This window comes from Haliaeetus leucocephalus, unplaced genomic scaffold, assembly GCF_000737465.1.
Source record: "Haliaeetus leucocephalus isolate CR32 unplaced genomic scaffold, Haliaeetus_leucocephalus-4.0 Scaffold251, whole genome shotgun sequence".
NCBI classification, from domain to species: Eukaryota; Metazoa; Chordata; class Aves; order Accipitriformes; family Accipitridae; genus Haliaeetus; species Haliaeetus leucocephalus.
In genome coordinates, this window is record NW_010972687.1 from 7,551,996 (window position 1) to 7,570,661 (window position 18,666).

The following is an 18,666-nucleotide window of genomic DNA, read 5'->3' on the forward strand; positions in this document are numbered from 1 at the left end:
CGGGCGGAGCGGGCTGCCCGCGGCGCCTCCCGTCCCGGGGGAGCGCAGCCCAGCGCATCGGGGGTACTCCGCGGGCCAGCCCGCCTCACCGTGCGCTTTCTCCCCCGTGTAGCCTTTGCTGGAGGAGGGTGAGACTTGGAAGGAGTGTCATCTCGTCCGGCAAGTGAGCGGCGAGGTGAGGAGAAAGCCTTTTCGCAGCTGCTACCTTGCCCCCCGCTTCTTTCCCTTGCAAATCGGCGCCTTCGGTCTTCCACCTGACACCTCTTCCCCACCCCCGCCACGCTTTTCCTTTAAAAAAAAAAGAAAAAATTGCTTTCGTATTAGCAATAAAAATACTTGTGTGGGGGGAAAAAACAGCCAAGTGTTACTACTTTATTAAATAATAACCCCCACCATCTAAATTTGACGTTGGTAGTCTGGAACAACATTCGAGTGGGTGGCTGGAAATAAATCTCTTACTTGAAATAGAAGGTGTAAGGGATAAAGCACAGAGATTTTCCCCAGGATTTTTGCACACTGCAGTGATAACTTTCCATTTAGCAACCAGGTCTGGCATCAGACATGTTCTTTGTGCAAAAAAAAGCCTTAAACTGAAAGCTCTGAGATGAAGAACACCACCTCACGCTTTGACCGTGTACAAGTAACTAACCAGATTACCTAAAAACCATGTCATTCTAGATGGGAAAAGTGCTTTTCCTCCTTCTAGTGAAGCAATGGAAAAAATTGTCTTGAGTCTGTTTATAGCTTCTTACTAATGCTGAATAGCTGCACTCAGGTCGCATCTTCTTCCTAAAAAAGCACTATGGTTTTGAACTCCAGGTCACAAAATGGATTCAGACAAACCAGAGGATCAGAAAAAGCGGCAAAAAGAAAAGAAAGCGGGATGAAGTCGTTTTCCAAAAGGTAAGGGTTCATGATGTGTGTTTGTGTAATGGGACAAAGGACAGCAGATCCAAAATGCTTTCTGATGACGCCTTCTTAAACTCTATACAGACTTCATTTAGTGCCTTCAATGAGGTGATAGCAAAAGGGTGTTACTGATAAAGTTGCAGTGTCACCATGTAATTACAATGGAAATAAATTAATAATCTTTTCAGATGTCTATAATTTAGGAGACAAAATTTCCCTATGTTTGTATTTAACTGGAACATTCTGAGGAAGAAAGAGTGCTTTCATCAGAGAAATCAATAGCACTTGAGACCTTTTGACAGGACCTGCACCACTATTTGCAAATTATCAGATACTGGTAGCTGAGAAACAGTTTTCACGGTGGATATTGGGACAATAATAGATGTGTTATGTACATTGAAACAAATGTTCTGACTATCCTATTGACTCTTCATTCAGAGGGTGAGTTTGAAAATGATCTATTTGCAATATAGATTTCAATTAATGAAAATGTGTCTAGATGGTTATTTTTTAAATTACTACAGAGGATTTAAAAAACTGAATACAACCTAAATTAAACTATTTTTAAATAAGTGATTTTTGATTTAGCTGTTGTGAAACATTTGTTCTAGAATGTTGAGTTGACCATTTAAATCACAATGTAGAGAGGTAAGTAATTAGCTGACACTTTTTACCAAATAGCTGGTTTCTGGCCTCTGGAGGAAAAAAACGTGAATAAAGATGCACTTCCAAATGCATTATTACAACTATGGGGGTTTTGCTTGCTTTGGTTTTACAAGCAAATTTATAATTATTTTTTAAAACCCTTGTTACCTTTAAAGGATTAAAATAGCACTGTGTTGTTTTGCTGTTTCGACAGTGCTTCTAGAATGCATGATGAATCATTGCTGTTTCTGTAGCCAAATTCTTGCTGATAGCATGGCTGCCAACTCCTGAGATGAGTTGCCTTAGTATGGGCATTGCAGTATATGACAAATGTCTACAAAGTGCATTGTTGTGTGTGGGTGATTTACCAGCTCCATGGTGAGTTAAAAAACGACCAAATAGCGTCCTTTAATTCACTACTACTTTTATTTTGTAACTGGAGTACATCGTTCAGGAAAGATGTTCTGTGGCGGTGTACTTTAGAATGACATGATCTAAACAGAGATAGCATGTACTGTTCCAACAAATAATTCAATTTCTGCTTATGTGTGTTTGTTTGTTTGCATGTATGTGTAGCATTTGTATTTACAATCATTTTATTTTAAGCTGAAGATGAATTTTTTAAGTTAAAAAATGTATCATCCTGTGAATTTGTGAGCAAAATGCATTGACAGTACAAATAGCCCCAGTACAAGCTACAGTCTGCATACATTTTGAAGTAATTTTTAAACGGTACAAAGCAGGTCCCCTGCTACATCTCAACTGTAGACTTAAAGGTACCTTATGCTGTTATACCTCTCCTCATCTCTTTTTATAGGAGAAAGCTTCCTCAGTGCAAAACCCCTTTGTACTGATAAAACTCCATTTCTGTTGTTTTCCTCCTACTGCTCCAAGGTTTGAGAGTGAGAACTTCCGCATCTAGGCTTGCCGTGTTAGAAATGCAAAACCTGTAAGATGTGTAAACCTAAGATATACTCACTGTTTTCTTAAACAATAATTCTTGAGTAAGGTCTGTGAGCAGAAATGTGATTTAAAATTGAAGGCAAGAATCTGCATTGTCTTCTAATATCCGTAAGTATTAATAATTCTTGGAGATTCAGTGCAGATTCACAGCATTGCATCAGCAGGGTATTTAACCCCACGGGAAGGAAAAGGCGTAACAATAACCTTATGTTTGGTAGTGAAAGCATTGACTAGGCACTGAGGGTGGGATTCTTCATGTTCCGTAGAAGTTTGGTCATTGCAATGGTGACTTTTCCAATACCATTAGGGACAAGAGAAGAGAAAAAGGACAAGGGACTTCCCTGGTGCTGGCAGAGCTTTACTGTGTTGTCTGGCTTCAGAGTTGGTTACAGCTAGGTTTCCACTGTGGACTTACCAGTTGTCGTGGTGCCCAGTCATATGGATGTTGCTAACCTCTGTTCCACTCGAATTCTCCATTGTTAGCTGTCTCTGTATTGGTTTGTAGCAGAAATGGCATCATACAGCAGTTTAAGTACTTCTTTGGAGATAAACAGGAGAACAAGAAAGAAAAAGGCATGTAATGGAAAAGTAAGGCACCCTTGAAGAAAGTAGCAGAGGTAGGAATAAAACCATGGAGTGAGAAGAGGGAGGTGAGAAGCAGAGCAGTAAGTAAACAGACAAGTCATAAAGCTGGTACCAGCTCATATCACAAGTGTAATTAAAATAAGGATACTGACATATTTTGCTACATCTAGAAAACTGAGCTTTGTGTTGATCTTGCTTATCCTTTCAAAACAAGCACTAACTTATTAAATGTAGCTTCTAAACTTTCATGTGCCTGTGCTGTCCGATTTTCCTCTATCATTTTTTTTCTTTGTGATAGGAAGTCCTATTTCTAATACAAGATGGATGACTTTGCTATACTGAGACACCGCCAAATCAAAGCAACTGCTTCCGCGTCCAAGTACAAAATCTAGGACAGAGAGATAACTCTGTATGGAATAAGTGAAACAGAATTGTGGAGGAAAGGTTGCTGACAACTGCCGGGGAATTGCTTCTTGAAAAAGTTGCCTTCCAAACAGTTAAGTTTGTAGGAGCTGACTTTACATACTCATATATGTATTTAAAGAACATTTAAAGATACCATGTGCTGGATAAGAACTGTGTAACTGGTAGTGTTAACTGCGCTCAAGGGGCATATGAACCAGTGGGGCAGCTTGTGTAGAAAGGTGTGGTGCTGCTCTCCAGTGTGGACCCACACACGATGGGTTATAGCAGTGTAACAGATTCTGTGGGTGAGAAGGACTTTCTAGACGAGTAACTAAGGGTTCTGGTTCTTTTGTGCTTCTGATCTCTCTTTTTTTTTCTTTTTTTTTGAGCTTTGTTTTCCTTTCAAACCTTTTTGCTGCTCTGCTTCTGAAATACTTTATTTTTTCTTAGCAGCTTTTATTACAATCTTTCCTTTTCTGCTTCTTTTTCACCCCTCTTTTCTTTCTCTGTTCTCCATTGTCTGCTTCAGTCACCTTCAGTACTGTTCATTACTTTCTATTTACTTTCAGTCATTTTTTGTTTTGTACATTATCTTTTGCTCACCTTGTTTTCTGTTTATGGTTCTCTGTAGATACTCTTCTTATGACGTGTGCATGCACATACGCAGCTTTAAACACACTCACCCCTCACATTTCTGCTTTTGTCATCCTCCCTATTCTTGTACGTTCTTTACTCCTCATTTAATCTTAACGCTGTCTCTTGTCATTTAGCTGGTCAGCACTTCTAGCAATCAGTATGTGTATCAATACAGAATGTTGTTTATGTGAGAAAATTAGAGAAGGTAGAACAGAGCTGGGAAAGAAGTGGTTAAAATTAGTGTTGTTTTATTATGAAGAGTGTGATAGAAATGCTAAGTGTTACTATTATTTTTGTTGTTATACTGGACTGTGCCTGCCTGAAAAAAGATTCTGTTATCCATGCCAGTGCTGAGTGTTAGGCAGAAGAAAATGATCTTTCCATCAGACTAGTGGAATTGTAGCACCCAGTCTGCATCCACTCTGGAATTTGAGGGGAAACATATCTTTTTATTAGGACACTAACTCACTTTTACATGAAGTTCAGTGTTAAAACATAAAAGCTGCTTTGAAAGTATTCCAGTGGTAGAAAAAGTGTCATAGGATGAGATACGAAGGACACACAGTAGTTAAGGAGAGCACTGAAATACATGTGTGTGTATATATATCTACTAGGTAAGGAAGATGATTTGTAAAAATTACCAAAATTGCATTTGTCAGTTTCAGTTTTAGTTTGATTCTATACTGAGACTTTGAGGAATAATTCAGCTTTTCCAGAATAATTTCTGCTGCTTTCTCAGAAATACTGTTTTCATGTGTTTAAAGTTTGTTTGCTAGTTTACTAAAAATGTGATTGTCTTTGATGTTTTCCTATTGGTTGTTGCTATTGATCATTCTTCTCACTCCAGAAATTTACAATTGTGAGTACATAAGCTCTGTTAAGAACCTGAGCAAAAATGGTTTTGTTGAAATAGCTGTTAAGTTTCTAATAAAAAAAATTAAAAAACAAACCAGTTGTGATATGTATGACTAATGCTAAATGCTATAACTCTTTCATCCTTTAACAATGAATTACCAGTGTAATTGAAACACAAGAAACACATCTTGTAATGCATTAAAATGAGTTGTGGTGTTATACTTCAAGTAGAAAATGTCTTGAAGTCTCAGCAAAAAATAGGTAGGGAGGAGAAAATACAATGTAGTAAAAGAGAGCTTTTATTTAACTAGGGAATTTATTCAGGATGATGTGCTTCTGCTAATTCAGGTAAAGCAATTTTAACATATAATGCATTAAAATTACTCTAAAACTTTAATTACCATGTATTTTTTATTTCTCAAAGTGAACTTTTTTAGTTGAATCCACCGAACTGAGAATCAAAGCAAGGATCAAATCTGAAATACATCTTTTGAGCTTGTGCACTGTATAGTGCTTAACAGCTAAAAGAAACATGGTAAGAAGTACTAAAGCATTCTTCAGAGTCTTCAGTGGAGTTGTTTGCTGTACCTTAGCTTTCCAAACTCTATTAATCTCACAGAACTTTCTAGGAACCCTGTAAATGTATGCGCTGGCCTTCACTGATTGCAGATAACATTCAGTTCCTTTGGCAATCGGAGATTCGGATGGAAAATTCTGTACCCACCTCATGCACAAGAACTGAATTGCAGTAAATGTTGTTAAGCTATCTGAGAAGTAGAGCCTCTAATTTTAAAAACTTTTCCCCTGAATACACGTGAATATAATTTCAAGCCATTAAAACTAAACATTTTCAGCATTTTGTTTTGCATCCCTGTAAAAAATATCAGTATTTATGGATTGTTTGGAAAATGTAATTACACAGCTCAAAAAACCTGTTATTTTTTAGGGTAGTGGTACTTCTTAAGTGAACTTTGAAACATTTAATAGAAAAGAAAATACTATGTCTATGTGTAAAAAATGTACGAATTTGAGTGGAATTTTTGGGTTAGCCATAATAATAATAATTTTTAAGAAATTAGTCCAGTTCTGATGCCAGTATCAGCTGTATCTTACTTGCAGTAGTGTTGTGTCAGGATCTTAGTTTCCTTATTAATAGCACCCATCTCTCTTAGCAAGGAAGTGTTGTTGCATAGCTTATTTCACATTGAGTCTCCCAGATGGATATTATTATGTTGTCAAAGGGTGAATGTTCCTATTAGGCCACATTCAGACCACATTTTTAAATCAATGAACCAACTTATCACCATGCATATGATGATGTACATGCTCCCTTTCAGACTCTGAGATGACCATTTCTAAATTAGGAGAACTCGGGCCAGCATGGCCATGTGTTGAAATAGCTTAAAGTTTACAGAAAATTACATCACTGTTAATTATAGCAGTCCAAGCCAGCAGCCATCCTGCGCAGCGAAAGATTAAGGTCACTTTAAAATACAAGAAAAAGGCATTTTTAATGGAGAGGTTTTTTCTTTTTGATTTGTAGGAGGAATTAGTTAGATGCCTGTGATGGAACACTATTTGGCAATCTGTCTCACTGGAGGCATTTTAATGAGGCGATGTTTGTGCATGTTATCATATGATACTAACAAGATGAATTACATTACTGGGATCTACTAATGCCACTAATTTTTCAGTGTGCTGTTGTTTCTAGTTATAAAGCCCTATTTTGGGTGGTTGAAATGTGCTTCTTTGTACCTTAGCTTACAACTACCTTTTGTCTTTAAAAAAACAGGAAATGGAAAATGTGAGAACAGTTTTTTTCTTTCCAAAATAACAGAAAACCAAAAAGCATTTGATCGTTTTTAATACTTCTCAAATGTCTGCCCCCACCAGTGTTTACGCAGTGAATTCTGAGTGGTGATGTAGTGAGTTTTGGGAGCAGAAAGAAGGCTGTCCCTTTCAGGGCATTTGCAACTGGAGCGACTTACTACATTTGGAAAAAAGTAGTACGCTGCATTCAGACGCTCCATAACTGTTTTTCTACAGAATTTCCTATGGATTTTTTACTAGTTGAGAATATACACTTGTGCATGGCAGCTGAATAATCCACTTGATTTAGATGTCCCCAAGTTCTTCTTCATGTGATTGACTGTAAGGACTCCAAAGGAGGTTTAATGGTCTGCTGGCTCAAATGTGTACTTTATTTCAGTCTTATATGTGTTTTATTTCAGTCTTATATTTATTATGCCTTGTCAGAAATAGGCTTAACAATTTTTTGATGACCAGCCTTAGTTATTGTCCTCATGCTATGTCTTTTTTCAGTTTAGATTATGTTCACATACTGTATAGCAAAAGCACATGTATAGGAGTCTGTAAGTATGGACGTCATTATTTAAAGAAATATATGAGCACAGAAGCTTTTACAAAACCAGTTAAAAAGGTTTTGGTAGTTCTTAATCTGTTTTTTGATGGCCATAGTACTTAAAGCAGTCATGGGTACAATTTACGATACTGTTATCCTCTCCTCCCCTTCCAGCCTCCCAAGAAGCTCTTTTCGAGCAGGAAGGTAGCTCACTGTTAAAAGCAAATACATTCTTTGTTGCTTTAATTAAACAGACAGGATTGGATTCTTAAAGATGTGTAAATTGTACTCATTTGGTCTGCGCAGCATATATTTTATGTAACTTTTCTTGTGGGCACAAATTAAGTGACTACTCATAATTGTCTAGTTCATCTCATCAGATGCTTCGCTCACAGGTTTTGTGAAACCTATACCTATACAACCTATAGTTGTGAAACCAACATTTGAAACTAGACTACAGTATCTCAACAGTAGCATATGATATATAGCATAGGATATTTATGCTATATATCTCTCTATATTTATGCTATATACATATAGAAAATATTTTTGATCTGATGAGATACAAGGCACAAACTGTCCAATATCTGTCGGTTTATTAGGACTGCAGTCTCACTATGGATGAGTGAACAGAAAATATTTTCCTTTTCTATTTGTACTCTTAAGCTAAGTTCCTGTCCTACATTGAGCTCCACCCAGGCAGTCTCCATATCTCAACAGCATTCTTGAAGCACAGGGCATTGATCCTTTAATTTTCCATAGTTTTGATTCACAAATGATTGCCAGTGACAATTTGCTTAACACAGTAAGTACAAGAAATTTATTGTTCTCCTGTGCTCCTGTTCTAGTTAACAGTAATTTTTCAAGAAAAGCTTTTATCTAGAAAAATTGTTGATGGAAAAGAAGCTTAGGCAATCATTTTTTTTTCTGTATGTGTCTTCTTCCCTTTTCTGCCTTTAATTTAGGCATCCATTGGGCATTTTCAGTGAAACTTGTTAGTGCTCTAAATCTGCCATTTTCCTCTAAGAGATGCTCTGGGGAAAGTCCACATAAATGCAAGGCAGAAGTGTAAGCTTCATCATTTCTGGGAATCCTAACAGATGCATGAGGGGGAAGATGTTACAACTGTCCCACCCACAGGAAACATTCTTCTTGACACTTTAAGCCTATGAGGCAGATTGGTCATGAGACACAAGTTCCTAAGAAATTGGATTTCATTACTTTTGCTTCTTACAGAATTTAATGTTTTGGCTTTATGAACTATATCCTATGTACTGTTCAGGTTACATGCTCCAAATGTGGTGAACACCCACATAATGAATTTGCCTTGCCTTGCAGTTGGTTTCCTTCTTCACTCCTAACACAAATACCTGAGAAAAAAGGGGCTTAGGACTTAGCTTGGAAGACTGATGAGTGTCTTGCTTATGTTCTCTCACCCATATTGCAAAAGGAAATTAAATAAAGCTAGAGAGTATTAAATGTTTCCATGCTCAAATGTTTCCATCCTGTTTATTTCAAAGAAAAGATGACCAGCTCAGTGCCAGCTCTGCAGTAACTATGGATGTCTTGTTTTTGTTTAAGTTAAAGAGATTTCTCTGTTCTGGCTGTACTTCTGACGAATTTGGTGAAGCTACTCACGTATTTAAATGCTTTGCTGAACCAGGCCCTAGTCATTCATCCTCAAGATCTTTCCAAGTGACCACTTTCTGACTGAAAAGGGGATTTGACTTCTCCTAATTGCCCAGAGTGCTTTTTACTGTGACATGTGGTGTGAATTTTTTTATATATATATTTTACAGCATAGATGAAACCGTTGTGGGGGGCAGATAATATTTGAGAGAGGATAACTGTAGAATTAATTTGTCTTAGGCTCAATTTCCTTCTGCATCCTGCAATTTCCTCTCCCCTATTTTGCTTGTTAAAGCAAAAGTAGGTGCCCTTCTGAGTGCACGCGAGTTTATAGTGTGAGAAACCCATGAGATGGAATTTTAAGTTTATCACCCAAAGTTACCTTCATTGTGGCTTGATATATATGGCCTGTTTTTTTGACAACTCTGGGTGCTACCCAGAGTAAGCCTCTTAGGTTTTCAAATGCTTATTAAGAAATAGAAGGAAGTAAAAAGTTTTGAATTCTGTCTTTTGTGGAGCACAAGCAACACAGGCATTCATATTTAGGAGAAGTGGTTGCTTGAAGAGACTAGGAAGCCAGGGGAAGTGATTTCAGCTTACCTGGTTTTATAGATGTGGATATGTGAACAGAAGGTGCATTTAAAAACTTCTTCCAGTCAAAGTAATTAATATACCATACGTTTGTTCTAATACACCCTCTTATTTTGTAACATCTGTAATATTTTTCAAGGAATTAATCATTTGCTCTTCTTTGTAAAACTACCATGCTTGTTTATCAGCACAGGAGGGGAAACATACGTGACAACAGAATGCTTTTCTGTATTCCATGCATTGCTCATAATTTTACAGCAGCTCAAAGTTGCAGGATTGAGTTGTGTAAAAGTAGCTGAGAGATTCTAGACATCTCAGAACATACTACCTGTAGTGTGAAGACAGTTTTAATGCAACTGTGTGTTTACAAAGAGGCTTCTACCAAACAATTGCAAAGTGCTTTTTTTTAATGTAAAGACCTCACTAGCATTCTATGAGATACTTCAAAAACATGTAACATCTCTCTTAAAATCCTCTGTCCTTCAGAATTGAAATTAGAATGTTTATCTGATTTTATAGATCATAAAGCAAGGCATGGAGATGCTAGGTAGCTTGTCCAAAGATACCTAAGAAAGTTGGGCAGGGCAAGGAAATGGACTGCAGTCTTCAAGCTTGGCGTCATAACACAAACCTTCACCTGAGGGCTCTCTGTGTCATAAATACTAAAGAATTAAGCCACACAATTTTCCATGAAGCAGTCAGTGGTCTATGCGCCCAAGTATGGACAACTTGGTGATATTTTACCCTGTAGTAGAGGTGGTAACAGAAGCTAGTGCTGTGACTTCAGTCTCCCCGGTAATACTATAAAAGGCCCAGTGCATATAGCAGTGTAACTGAAAAGTTGAACTTGAGCATGGGAGGTTCCGTTTTATCTCTCTATATATTGTAATATAACAGACTTTCTAGTTATGAATTAAGGCTACGATTAGTGGTTTCTGATTATAAGTATCAAATGTAAGTGTTGGCTTTGAGTGTATTTTAAAGGATAAGTTTTAAAGGATGAGTATATGCAGTCCTGTAACTTTTCACACAAAGGGAGAGTAGAATAAGTAATAGAAGCTTGCTAAATCATGGTTTTTTAGTGCAAATAGTTTCAATTGTAAAACTTTCTGACACGGTATGATAGGACGTCGGAGGCATGATACTTAGTTTAGCAGCCAGAAATGTGCCTGTGTGTTGTGTCTGCACAGCATAGAAAGAGGTATGACGGACAAGTCTGCTCCTGTCTTATTAGGCTGGAGGTAGTGCAGAGCTGGAACCTATGATAAAGAACAATTGCATGCAGAATTCTTTGCTATAGAGGTATGCTTATCCTAATGGAGTGTGTTGCTTTGCAACCATGTAAGACAAGAAATGCAGAGTTAAGTATCTTGTGTGAATGTCCTGTGTAGTGAGCTAGCCTTTTGGTATGAAGTGGCATGTAAGTAAATATTTAACGAGCTCTATTTAATTAAAAGTATCTGGTCAGACTATCAGATTCTCTTATGGTTTGTCAGGGACACAGGGACTTTTTCCGAAAACAAGCCATTTTGTACTTCCAGGCTATATTTCATATCTTGCACTTGTTTTTAATCAGTTAAAGCCTGTGAATGTCCTGTATAGGAATTTGTTTGAAGTGTTTTTAAAAAGGGAGGTTGTGTAATACCGATGACCTAGATGGCGTGTAGACACTAAGTCTTTTCATTTGTTTTCTCTTGTCCAGAGCATTGAGACAGGAAGCATTCTTAGAATTATTTTTAGATTTTTAAAAGTCAACCTTGATTTCCTCATGTAACAGTAATCCCTTGGCTAGGCCTGAAAGCAATATTGTTTGTTCTTCCATAGTGCCATCTGCTTGCGATTTTTTGCTTTCTTTTGGGTGCCTGTGCTTTTTTTGAAGAAAGTGCTCAGAAACTTCAATTTCTATTGGATTGTCATAGTTGAACTGTTTGGGTGTAGAAGAAAGTGCTCCCCAATGTATCCATGATTCTTCTCATTGTGGGTCTAAATCACAGTAAGTGGTTTGATTTATTGCAGTCTAGTGAGATGATCATGTCTAAAAGATCACTGTCTTGCTCCATAATCATGTTGTCTTTATGACATCACATTTGTGACAGAAAGATGGCTGAGCAATTGGGAGTCAGGAATTCTGGTTTCCTTCTTAGCCTACATCCCGCTTATTTCCGATCTAAGCATTCAGCTGAGAAGTGAGCTCTAGGTCCCAATGCAGCCTTACACCTAGGTCATGGCACTGCTGCTGCCACTTTAATTGGTCTGTCCCTCTTTTTAAACTAAAGAGAAATTGAGTGCATTGGTGTGTTTCTGTAACCCCTACCATTGCTCCTTATTCCATTTCCAGCATCAAAATCTGTGAAACTTCTACAGAGGTGTTGTCTTAAACATGCGTAGGCTTGCAGAATTACTGAAACTTACTGTCTTTTCTTCTACCACACACGTAAGCTGTGCTATGTAGAGAAGGTAAGCGGTTTCAAGTTCTGCATCTTTGTAATGTAAAAATATACTTAGCTAAGTGTTTTGTTGCTTGTGATGCCATGTTAATATTTGTAAAACATACTGAGATTGGTAGATGTAGTGACTGTTAGGTTGCACGAGTTCCTGTTTGTTGTTGCTGGTGTCAGAGCAATGACTGATGGTTTCAAGTAAGGCAATTGAAATGTTAATTGTTCTTTGTGCTAGACATCAGCTTTTCAGTATCTTACCCATATTTGTCTTGCAATACAACTTGATGTTTCCAAAGCATATGCTAGCCAGTGTTTGACTGTATTCCTTTCATCAATAAAAAGCTAGTGTTTTTCAGCTTATCTCCTCCTGAGTCATCTTCATATGAATGTTTTTATTACCCTTAAACCTTAGAATAAGCCAAATGATTAAAATGTTGTAAAAATGTCTTTTCATGACAGAATAAAAATCCCCTGTGACTCAACAAATCTGCTATGGAAAAGAGTTACTTTTGAAGACCTTTATGTGAATTTTAGTTGGCCATAACACTGTGAGTATCCGTTAAAGTTTATGGAAACCTGATTATGGACACAGAAACATAAACTCTGGATTACTCACCTACAGATTTTAAAAAAACCCAAATAGCTCAGTATTAATTACACAGAGAAAAAACTGGAAAGTGAGAGAAGTTGGATCAATATACCATCACTTTCATTATTGAGATTCTAATTATATTTACAATTTTTATAAATTTGTAAGTCACAAAATGGGAAGTGACCAAGCCATGAAGTGTTATCAACACAAATAATATCCTTGAGATTTTGTAATGCTCATTTCTACTCGTATGTTGGCTGAGGAGAGCTAAGTAGGCATAGGAAAGGAATTGTAGAAGCAAAGTCAAAGCTCAAGGTTTTCTGTTTGTCTTCCCTCTCCCCGTCCGGTACCTGCATTTTCCACTGGGGAGCCTTCTGTTTTCCTGTGGGAATATTACAAATAGCCCCACCATTGGCCCATAAAACACTCCAAAACTGGACATAGAAGTAAAGTTGCTTTAAGTTACAGGTAAGGAGAATTCGGCTACTTAATTATGTTGCATTTGATTTTAATGTTAGGAGATGGGGAATGGGAATGAAAAGACATATGGAGGGAATGTCAAGTTAAGGATGCCCTTACAAGGATATCTGTCATATTCTGGAAACTAGTATATAGTGCAAGTGTTTTTTTTTCCATTTTATTGAATTTATTGCCATCTTGGCTTAGTTAAGCGTGGACTGGGTGGGTGTTTTGCAATGCGGACTCTTTCCAAAGCACTGGCAAAGATTTAACAGTAAATCCAGCTGAGTTCCCCTGAGGGTTTGAGCTGAAATTCTGACTTTCATATTAAATTAGGCATGGTTACAAGACAAGAATTATTTGAAGTTTTTATGAAGCATGTGACTGACAGAACAGGCAACTGGGATGCAAATTGTTTTCATGTATGTTTTCTTTGTTGGGTCAAAAATATATTCAGGATACAAAAGGTTCTTATTTATGGGACTTGAAGGGACATAGATAAAAAGATAGTCTTTTAATCTTAAAAATAAAAAACAAGCCCCTCAAGCTTCTTTGCCCGAGTTTCCTTTGTTTGAGGATTCCCCCCTCCCCGCCCCACAAGGGCTTTCCCCTTTTTTCTAAATACCTGAAGCTTCATACAACTATCCTGTGTATTTCAACTAGACGATGTTCTGGGGTTTGGGGCGGGGGTAGGGAGGATGTATGTTTAGACTTCAGTTGTATTTTTGAAATACATTAGCCAATATCTTCTGTGATGCGGCAATGGCCAAATGGACTTCCCCTTTGTTTCCCTGGCCTGCTTTATATCTGTATTGCTGTGATTCTTAATGGCAGGGTGCTGCAGCTATTCCTGCCAGTATTTCAGGTTATATTATGAATGAGAACCATGCAATACACATTGTCTTCTGCCACTTCAGGCAGAAATTTCTATTAAACTTTTAAATGACCCATCACCATACCACAGGGTTTTTTTCTTTCAACTCTGAATTGTGCTATGCTTTGGAAATAACCATATACTTGACAAGTTTGTGTGATTAGAGAAAAAAATGTTAAAAATTCTGGAAGTCAGTCACCCATCTACACTTGAGTTTTCTCCACGGTTCCTGCTGGATTATTCCGTTGCTGGTGCCAGGGTTAGCAGCACAGGGTGCTTAGAGGGAAGTGAAAGGCAGAGTGACACCATTGTTAAGTCAGTCACTCCAGAGTACCACATAGCGAATGCAGTCCTTTTTTTTTTTTTTTTTTCCTTTTGTCCATATCCTGTCTTGCATCACATCCCATCAGCCTGCATTTTCACATTGGTTTCTTACCATGTTCCCTACCCTCATTTTCCTCATTACTTTCTAGGGAAGACTTGCATTTCAGCAACCTCTTGTTTTCTCCCTTTGCAAAAAAAGGCTATCATGAGGTTGAAAATCCATTTCTAACCAGATAATGTTTATAGATACAGTACTCTAATGAATACCTGTCCATTACCTGATTTAAACCTCTACTATGCTCTTTTTTTTTTTCTGGTTTGCCTATGAAAAAAGGGAGACGATAAAAGGTTAATGTCTGCTTGTTTTGTTCTTTTTAATTGAATAAATGGGAAGTGAATACATCTTTCTGGATGGAGCAAGTCTGTGCTACTAGTGATACACTTGTCCTTCTTTCTTTTGTTTTTGTACTGTTGTTCATCTGTTCTTGTAGAAGATAATGTTGTCAAGTAATGTAAACTGCAGAGAACCAATTCTCCATGAATGTGCCTGTGTTAATTTTATGAAGGATTTTAAGCATTTTTGGATGCACAGAAAAAGCTATAACATAAAAACTGAAATTATGTTACGAATGTGATGGTTTCATTTTAGCTCAAATATGAATGACACCTCATGAATGTATCTTCAATTAATCTGCAATAAAAACTGGATCATAATTTGGAAGTGGGAATTACATGTGGCCAAAAAAACCAGTACATACTTTGGCTCCATCCAATAGCTTGGCCCGTCATTTTGGACACTAAAGGAAGGTGCAGTCATCTTCTGAGGACTAGTGCTTTTGAAGTAGGCCTTTCTGTAACAAAGTAGGCTGTTGCAGAATAGTTTGGGGGTTTTTCACCCAAATGGAAATAGAGCAACTCTTAATTGTTTACCCAGATTAAATGTTTTTACCTTATGCTGACCGTTTTAATAACTGGACTGGGTTTCTGGGGAGAACAGTGGCTAAATAGAGCCTTTCTTCTCTTGATTTAAGTATGGACAAGATTGGCAATGGCTAAAAATTAGCTGTATCTAAAGCTTGCTGAGTGCTTTGGGTGAGGTAAGCCATTCCTTATTCCTTCTCAGTAGGAATGGCTGCTAAAACAGCTAACAAGAGTTGGTATTGCTTAAAATCTTTTTTTGTTTCAGCAAAAGCCAAGGATAGGATAGATTTGAAGATGCATACCAACATCTGAGGCTCTGAGTTGATGCTAGTTCTCTCAGCCTTATATCTTTTGCAGGCTTTAAAGGCATTTCCCCAGAAAGAAAAAAGGTCAAGTTTTCCACTATTTACTCTGGGGTTTTGTTTTAGTTAGTTATTTCATTTTTTTAATGTGTAGCATTCATTCTGGAAATTTGCAGTCCCTACAGGGAGAGAATATATGTTTGAACTGAGCAAGATATAAGGACTGAATATGTTGTGTATAAGCCAGCCAATGTGAATGCTCAGTCAAAAAGCTCTTTTAAAATTAAAACCATTGCTAGGTCAATTGACATGATGGTTGGTAAACTAGGGGAGGGCAAGAGACAGCTGATTGCCTTTCAGCAGGAGCTGCTGAGCTTGAAGAGTGTGTAGGACAGAGCATCCACTAAGAAGCAGTGAATGAGTATTTACAGTCACTCCATAAGTAACTGAGAGAGGGCTGAGAGAGATGCCTTGTTATTACCTCAAAGAGAAGGAAGAAGTAGTTGAAGAGAAGCCAGTACGCAAGGTGAACCTGAGTTTAGATGGGATCCGCGCTCTAAGTTTTCAGGGAAGGAGTACCTGTTGTTGTTAAGAAAGGTTTGGTCCCAAATGGGAACACCCATCTTCCAGTGGGTGTTGAGGGTGCACAGCAATTCCCAACCTTCATGGCCTCCTGGCTAGTTCACTGTTAGGAAGTTTCTGCATAAAATATTGTCAGTTTTGTATTCTTTCTAATGTCTTGGCTCCCATACAGAAGCCAAATGTGACAATCTTTGACTACACTACTTTAAGATTAGATAACAGGGGGATCCTTTTGAAGTCTTTCTGAAAACCTCTGTCTTTGCTTCTCAGAAGAGTTTGGAAAGCTCCTGAAACGCAGGAGCGAGGAGCTTGGAGGGGGAAAAGACACCTTAAAACTGACAGCGAGAAGTAGAATCTGTACACACTGATAAAGTAGTTTTGGATTAACTAACTGCAGGATAAAGTAACAAAAAGCAAGATGGTTAAACTGGGAGTTCCCGTTATTAGCATCATAAAAGTATTAAAAATAGAATTCACAGCAAACAGGATGTCTGGTCGTAACTGTGCAGTTTCAGTTGCCCAGTATTTATGCAGTTGACCTTCTGTGCTGAGATCAGAGAGCAGTGAGGAGCCTCGTGACTGTGAATAAAAGTCCCGATTAGTCTGATCACACTAACATGGCAGCTCCTGGAAGAAGTGGGCTAGCATTTAAGGGTAATGCAGAGAAATTAATTAGTACCTCCAGGCAACAGGACATATGCTGCTCCCGCTGTGGGGGCAACACATCCTTTCTGAAAAGCTGTAGTTTTACCTGGAGTTGTGGCCAGTGGAACTACATATTTTCTTTTTAATAGCAGAGTTAAAATTCTTTTTTTTTTTTTTCTTCTCTGGTATTAAATTTGGACATAGACTGTCGGGAGACTTTATTCCAAGTTCCTGAACTTGTTGTACCAAATGAATTAAGAAACCTATAGCTTTGGGAGATGGGCTGTGCTGCTCAGCCAAAAGGACATCGTGAGCATTCAGTGCATCGTGGGAAGTGTTCCCCATTGACCATTTAAAGTAGAACTATTAAGAAAATTCTTTCTTCAACCTGATAGACAAACAGGCATGCCTGCAGCTTGAAGTCTGGACCGGACAGCCCTGACATTTTAGCATGGAGAACAATTTGTGTTCACAGTCCCTGCCTATTGTGTGATGGCAGATGAGAGAGCCAGGCTGGAGTGCGCTGGGCTGTTCTTACTGCCATATGCAAATACATATTTTTTTTTTGTATTCATGTTGTTGTGAAATGTGGTCAGCTGTGCCAACAGCACTTAGCTGAAATTAACCTTCTCTATTGTGTGCTTTTCTGTTCTGAAAATTTCCATCTCTTTCAACTGAAAAGCAGACTGCCTTAGGTTTTAAGGAGCAAATCCATGAATGTAACAAAAGACAACGTAAAAAGTATCTGAGATACTACTTTTAAGAGTTGATAGCCAATGTTGAAATTTGGTAAAAATAGTGGTAGCATGGTTGCATAAAAAGGAGGCTTAAGAATCAATATTAAAAGCCCTAAAAATATGGCTATCCTTTTTCAGTGTTTGGAAGAAACAGGCTGTTTCAAAGTCGGCATATCTCAGTATATGAACATTTTTTCTTAATGTTCAGCTGACTTCTGTTGAGTAATCCATTTGGTATTATTTTAAGAACTCCTGAAACTGTATTTAGTGTCTGTGTATGCAGTTTCTGTGAACCAGTATTACAGAAAATTGTTTTCCATATAAGTACCTCAGTAAATAAATGAAATAATAGTAGTATTGATAGAGGCTCAGAAATTTCCCCAAACGTGTGTCATGGAACAGTTGCATGTCAGTAGTAGACAAGACATGTCTTGGGGAATGAATATGGTTGCCACAAATGGGTCTTCTGGAGAGAGAAAAAAAAAAGGGAGGGGGAGGCACTTCTGTTACTTTGTATTGATCTGCATCTCAATTTTGTGATGATTCATTGAGGTTAGTAAAGCTGTACCTACAGATCTTCATTTTGGCTCACTGCCAAGTTCTTAGGTTTTGGTAGTGCCCTACTTTCTGATTTTTGTTCCTCTTCCTTTTAAACGAGGATGTTGGCTTGGAGCATCAGAAATTCTCTTGCATATCAACATACGTACTAATGGCATACTTGAAATAAAAGTTATTTCAGATAGGTATTCCTGGCTTATTTCTCAATGTCTTTTTGCCAAGCCATTTGTTTACTGAACCTTTGAAAAGAGAGATATAATTTTCAATTAACTGAAGGAATGTACAACATTCAAATACCACACCCAGCCTGCTTAGGAGGACAATATTTTTTTTGTGCCTACATGCCCTTGAATAGTTAAGGGGCAGGTTTTGGGTTGCTGTCAGTTTATAGTGGAAAAATACAAGTCTGAAGGTATTGCTTGAGAAGGCAAAATGTGTAGGTGAAAGCAAAATGCTGGAAGAACATACAGTACGAGAAGTATAGCCTTCTTAAAGAAATGTAACTGTATTAGTGGATTGGGATTGACAAAGAGCTCTAGTCGAGTTTTGATTTCCTTGCAGACTGGGGAAGCTTTCTCTAAGATCTTATTTATCTTCTTAAACAAGGCACAGTATATATGTGTATATACATTTGTATATATAGAGACATTC

General features: G+C 37.7%; 1 protein-coding gene across 1 annotated transcript in view; it reads left to right on the plus strand.

Moving 5' to 3' along the window:
- LOC104832467 (chromosome unknown open reading frame, human C9orf3) overlaps positions 1 to 18,666 on the plus strand; it is a 181,277-nt gene that overhangs the window by 103,751 nt on the left and 58,860 nt on the right. Inside the window, exons 12-13 of the mRNA XM_010568670.1 lie at positions 113 to 175; positions 820 to 903. Of these exons, the coding sequence (XP_010566972.1) occupies positions 113 to 175; positions 820 to 903 (147 nt within the window). The remainder of the gene's footprint in view (positions 1 to 112; positions 176 to 819; positions 904 to 18,666) is intronic.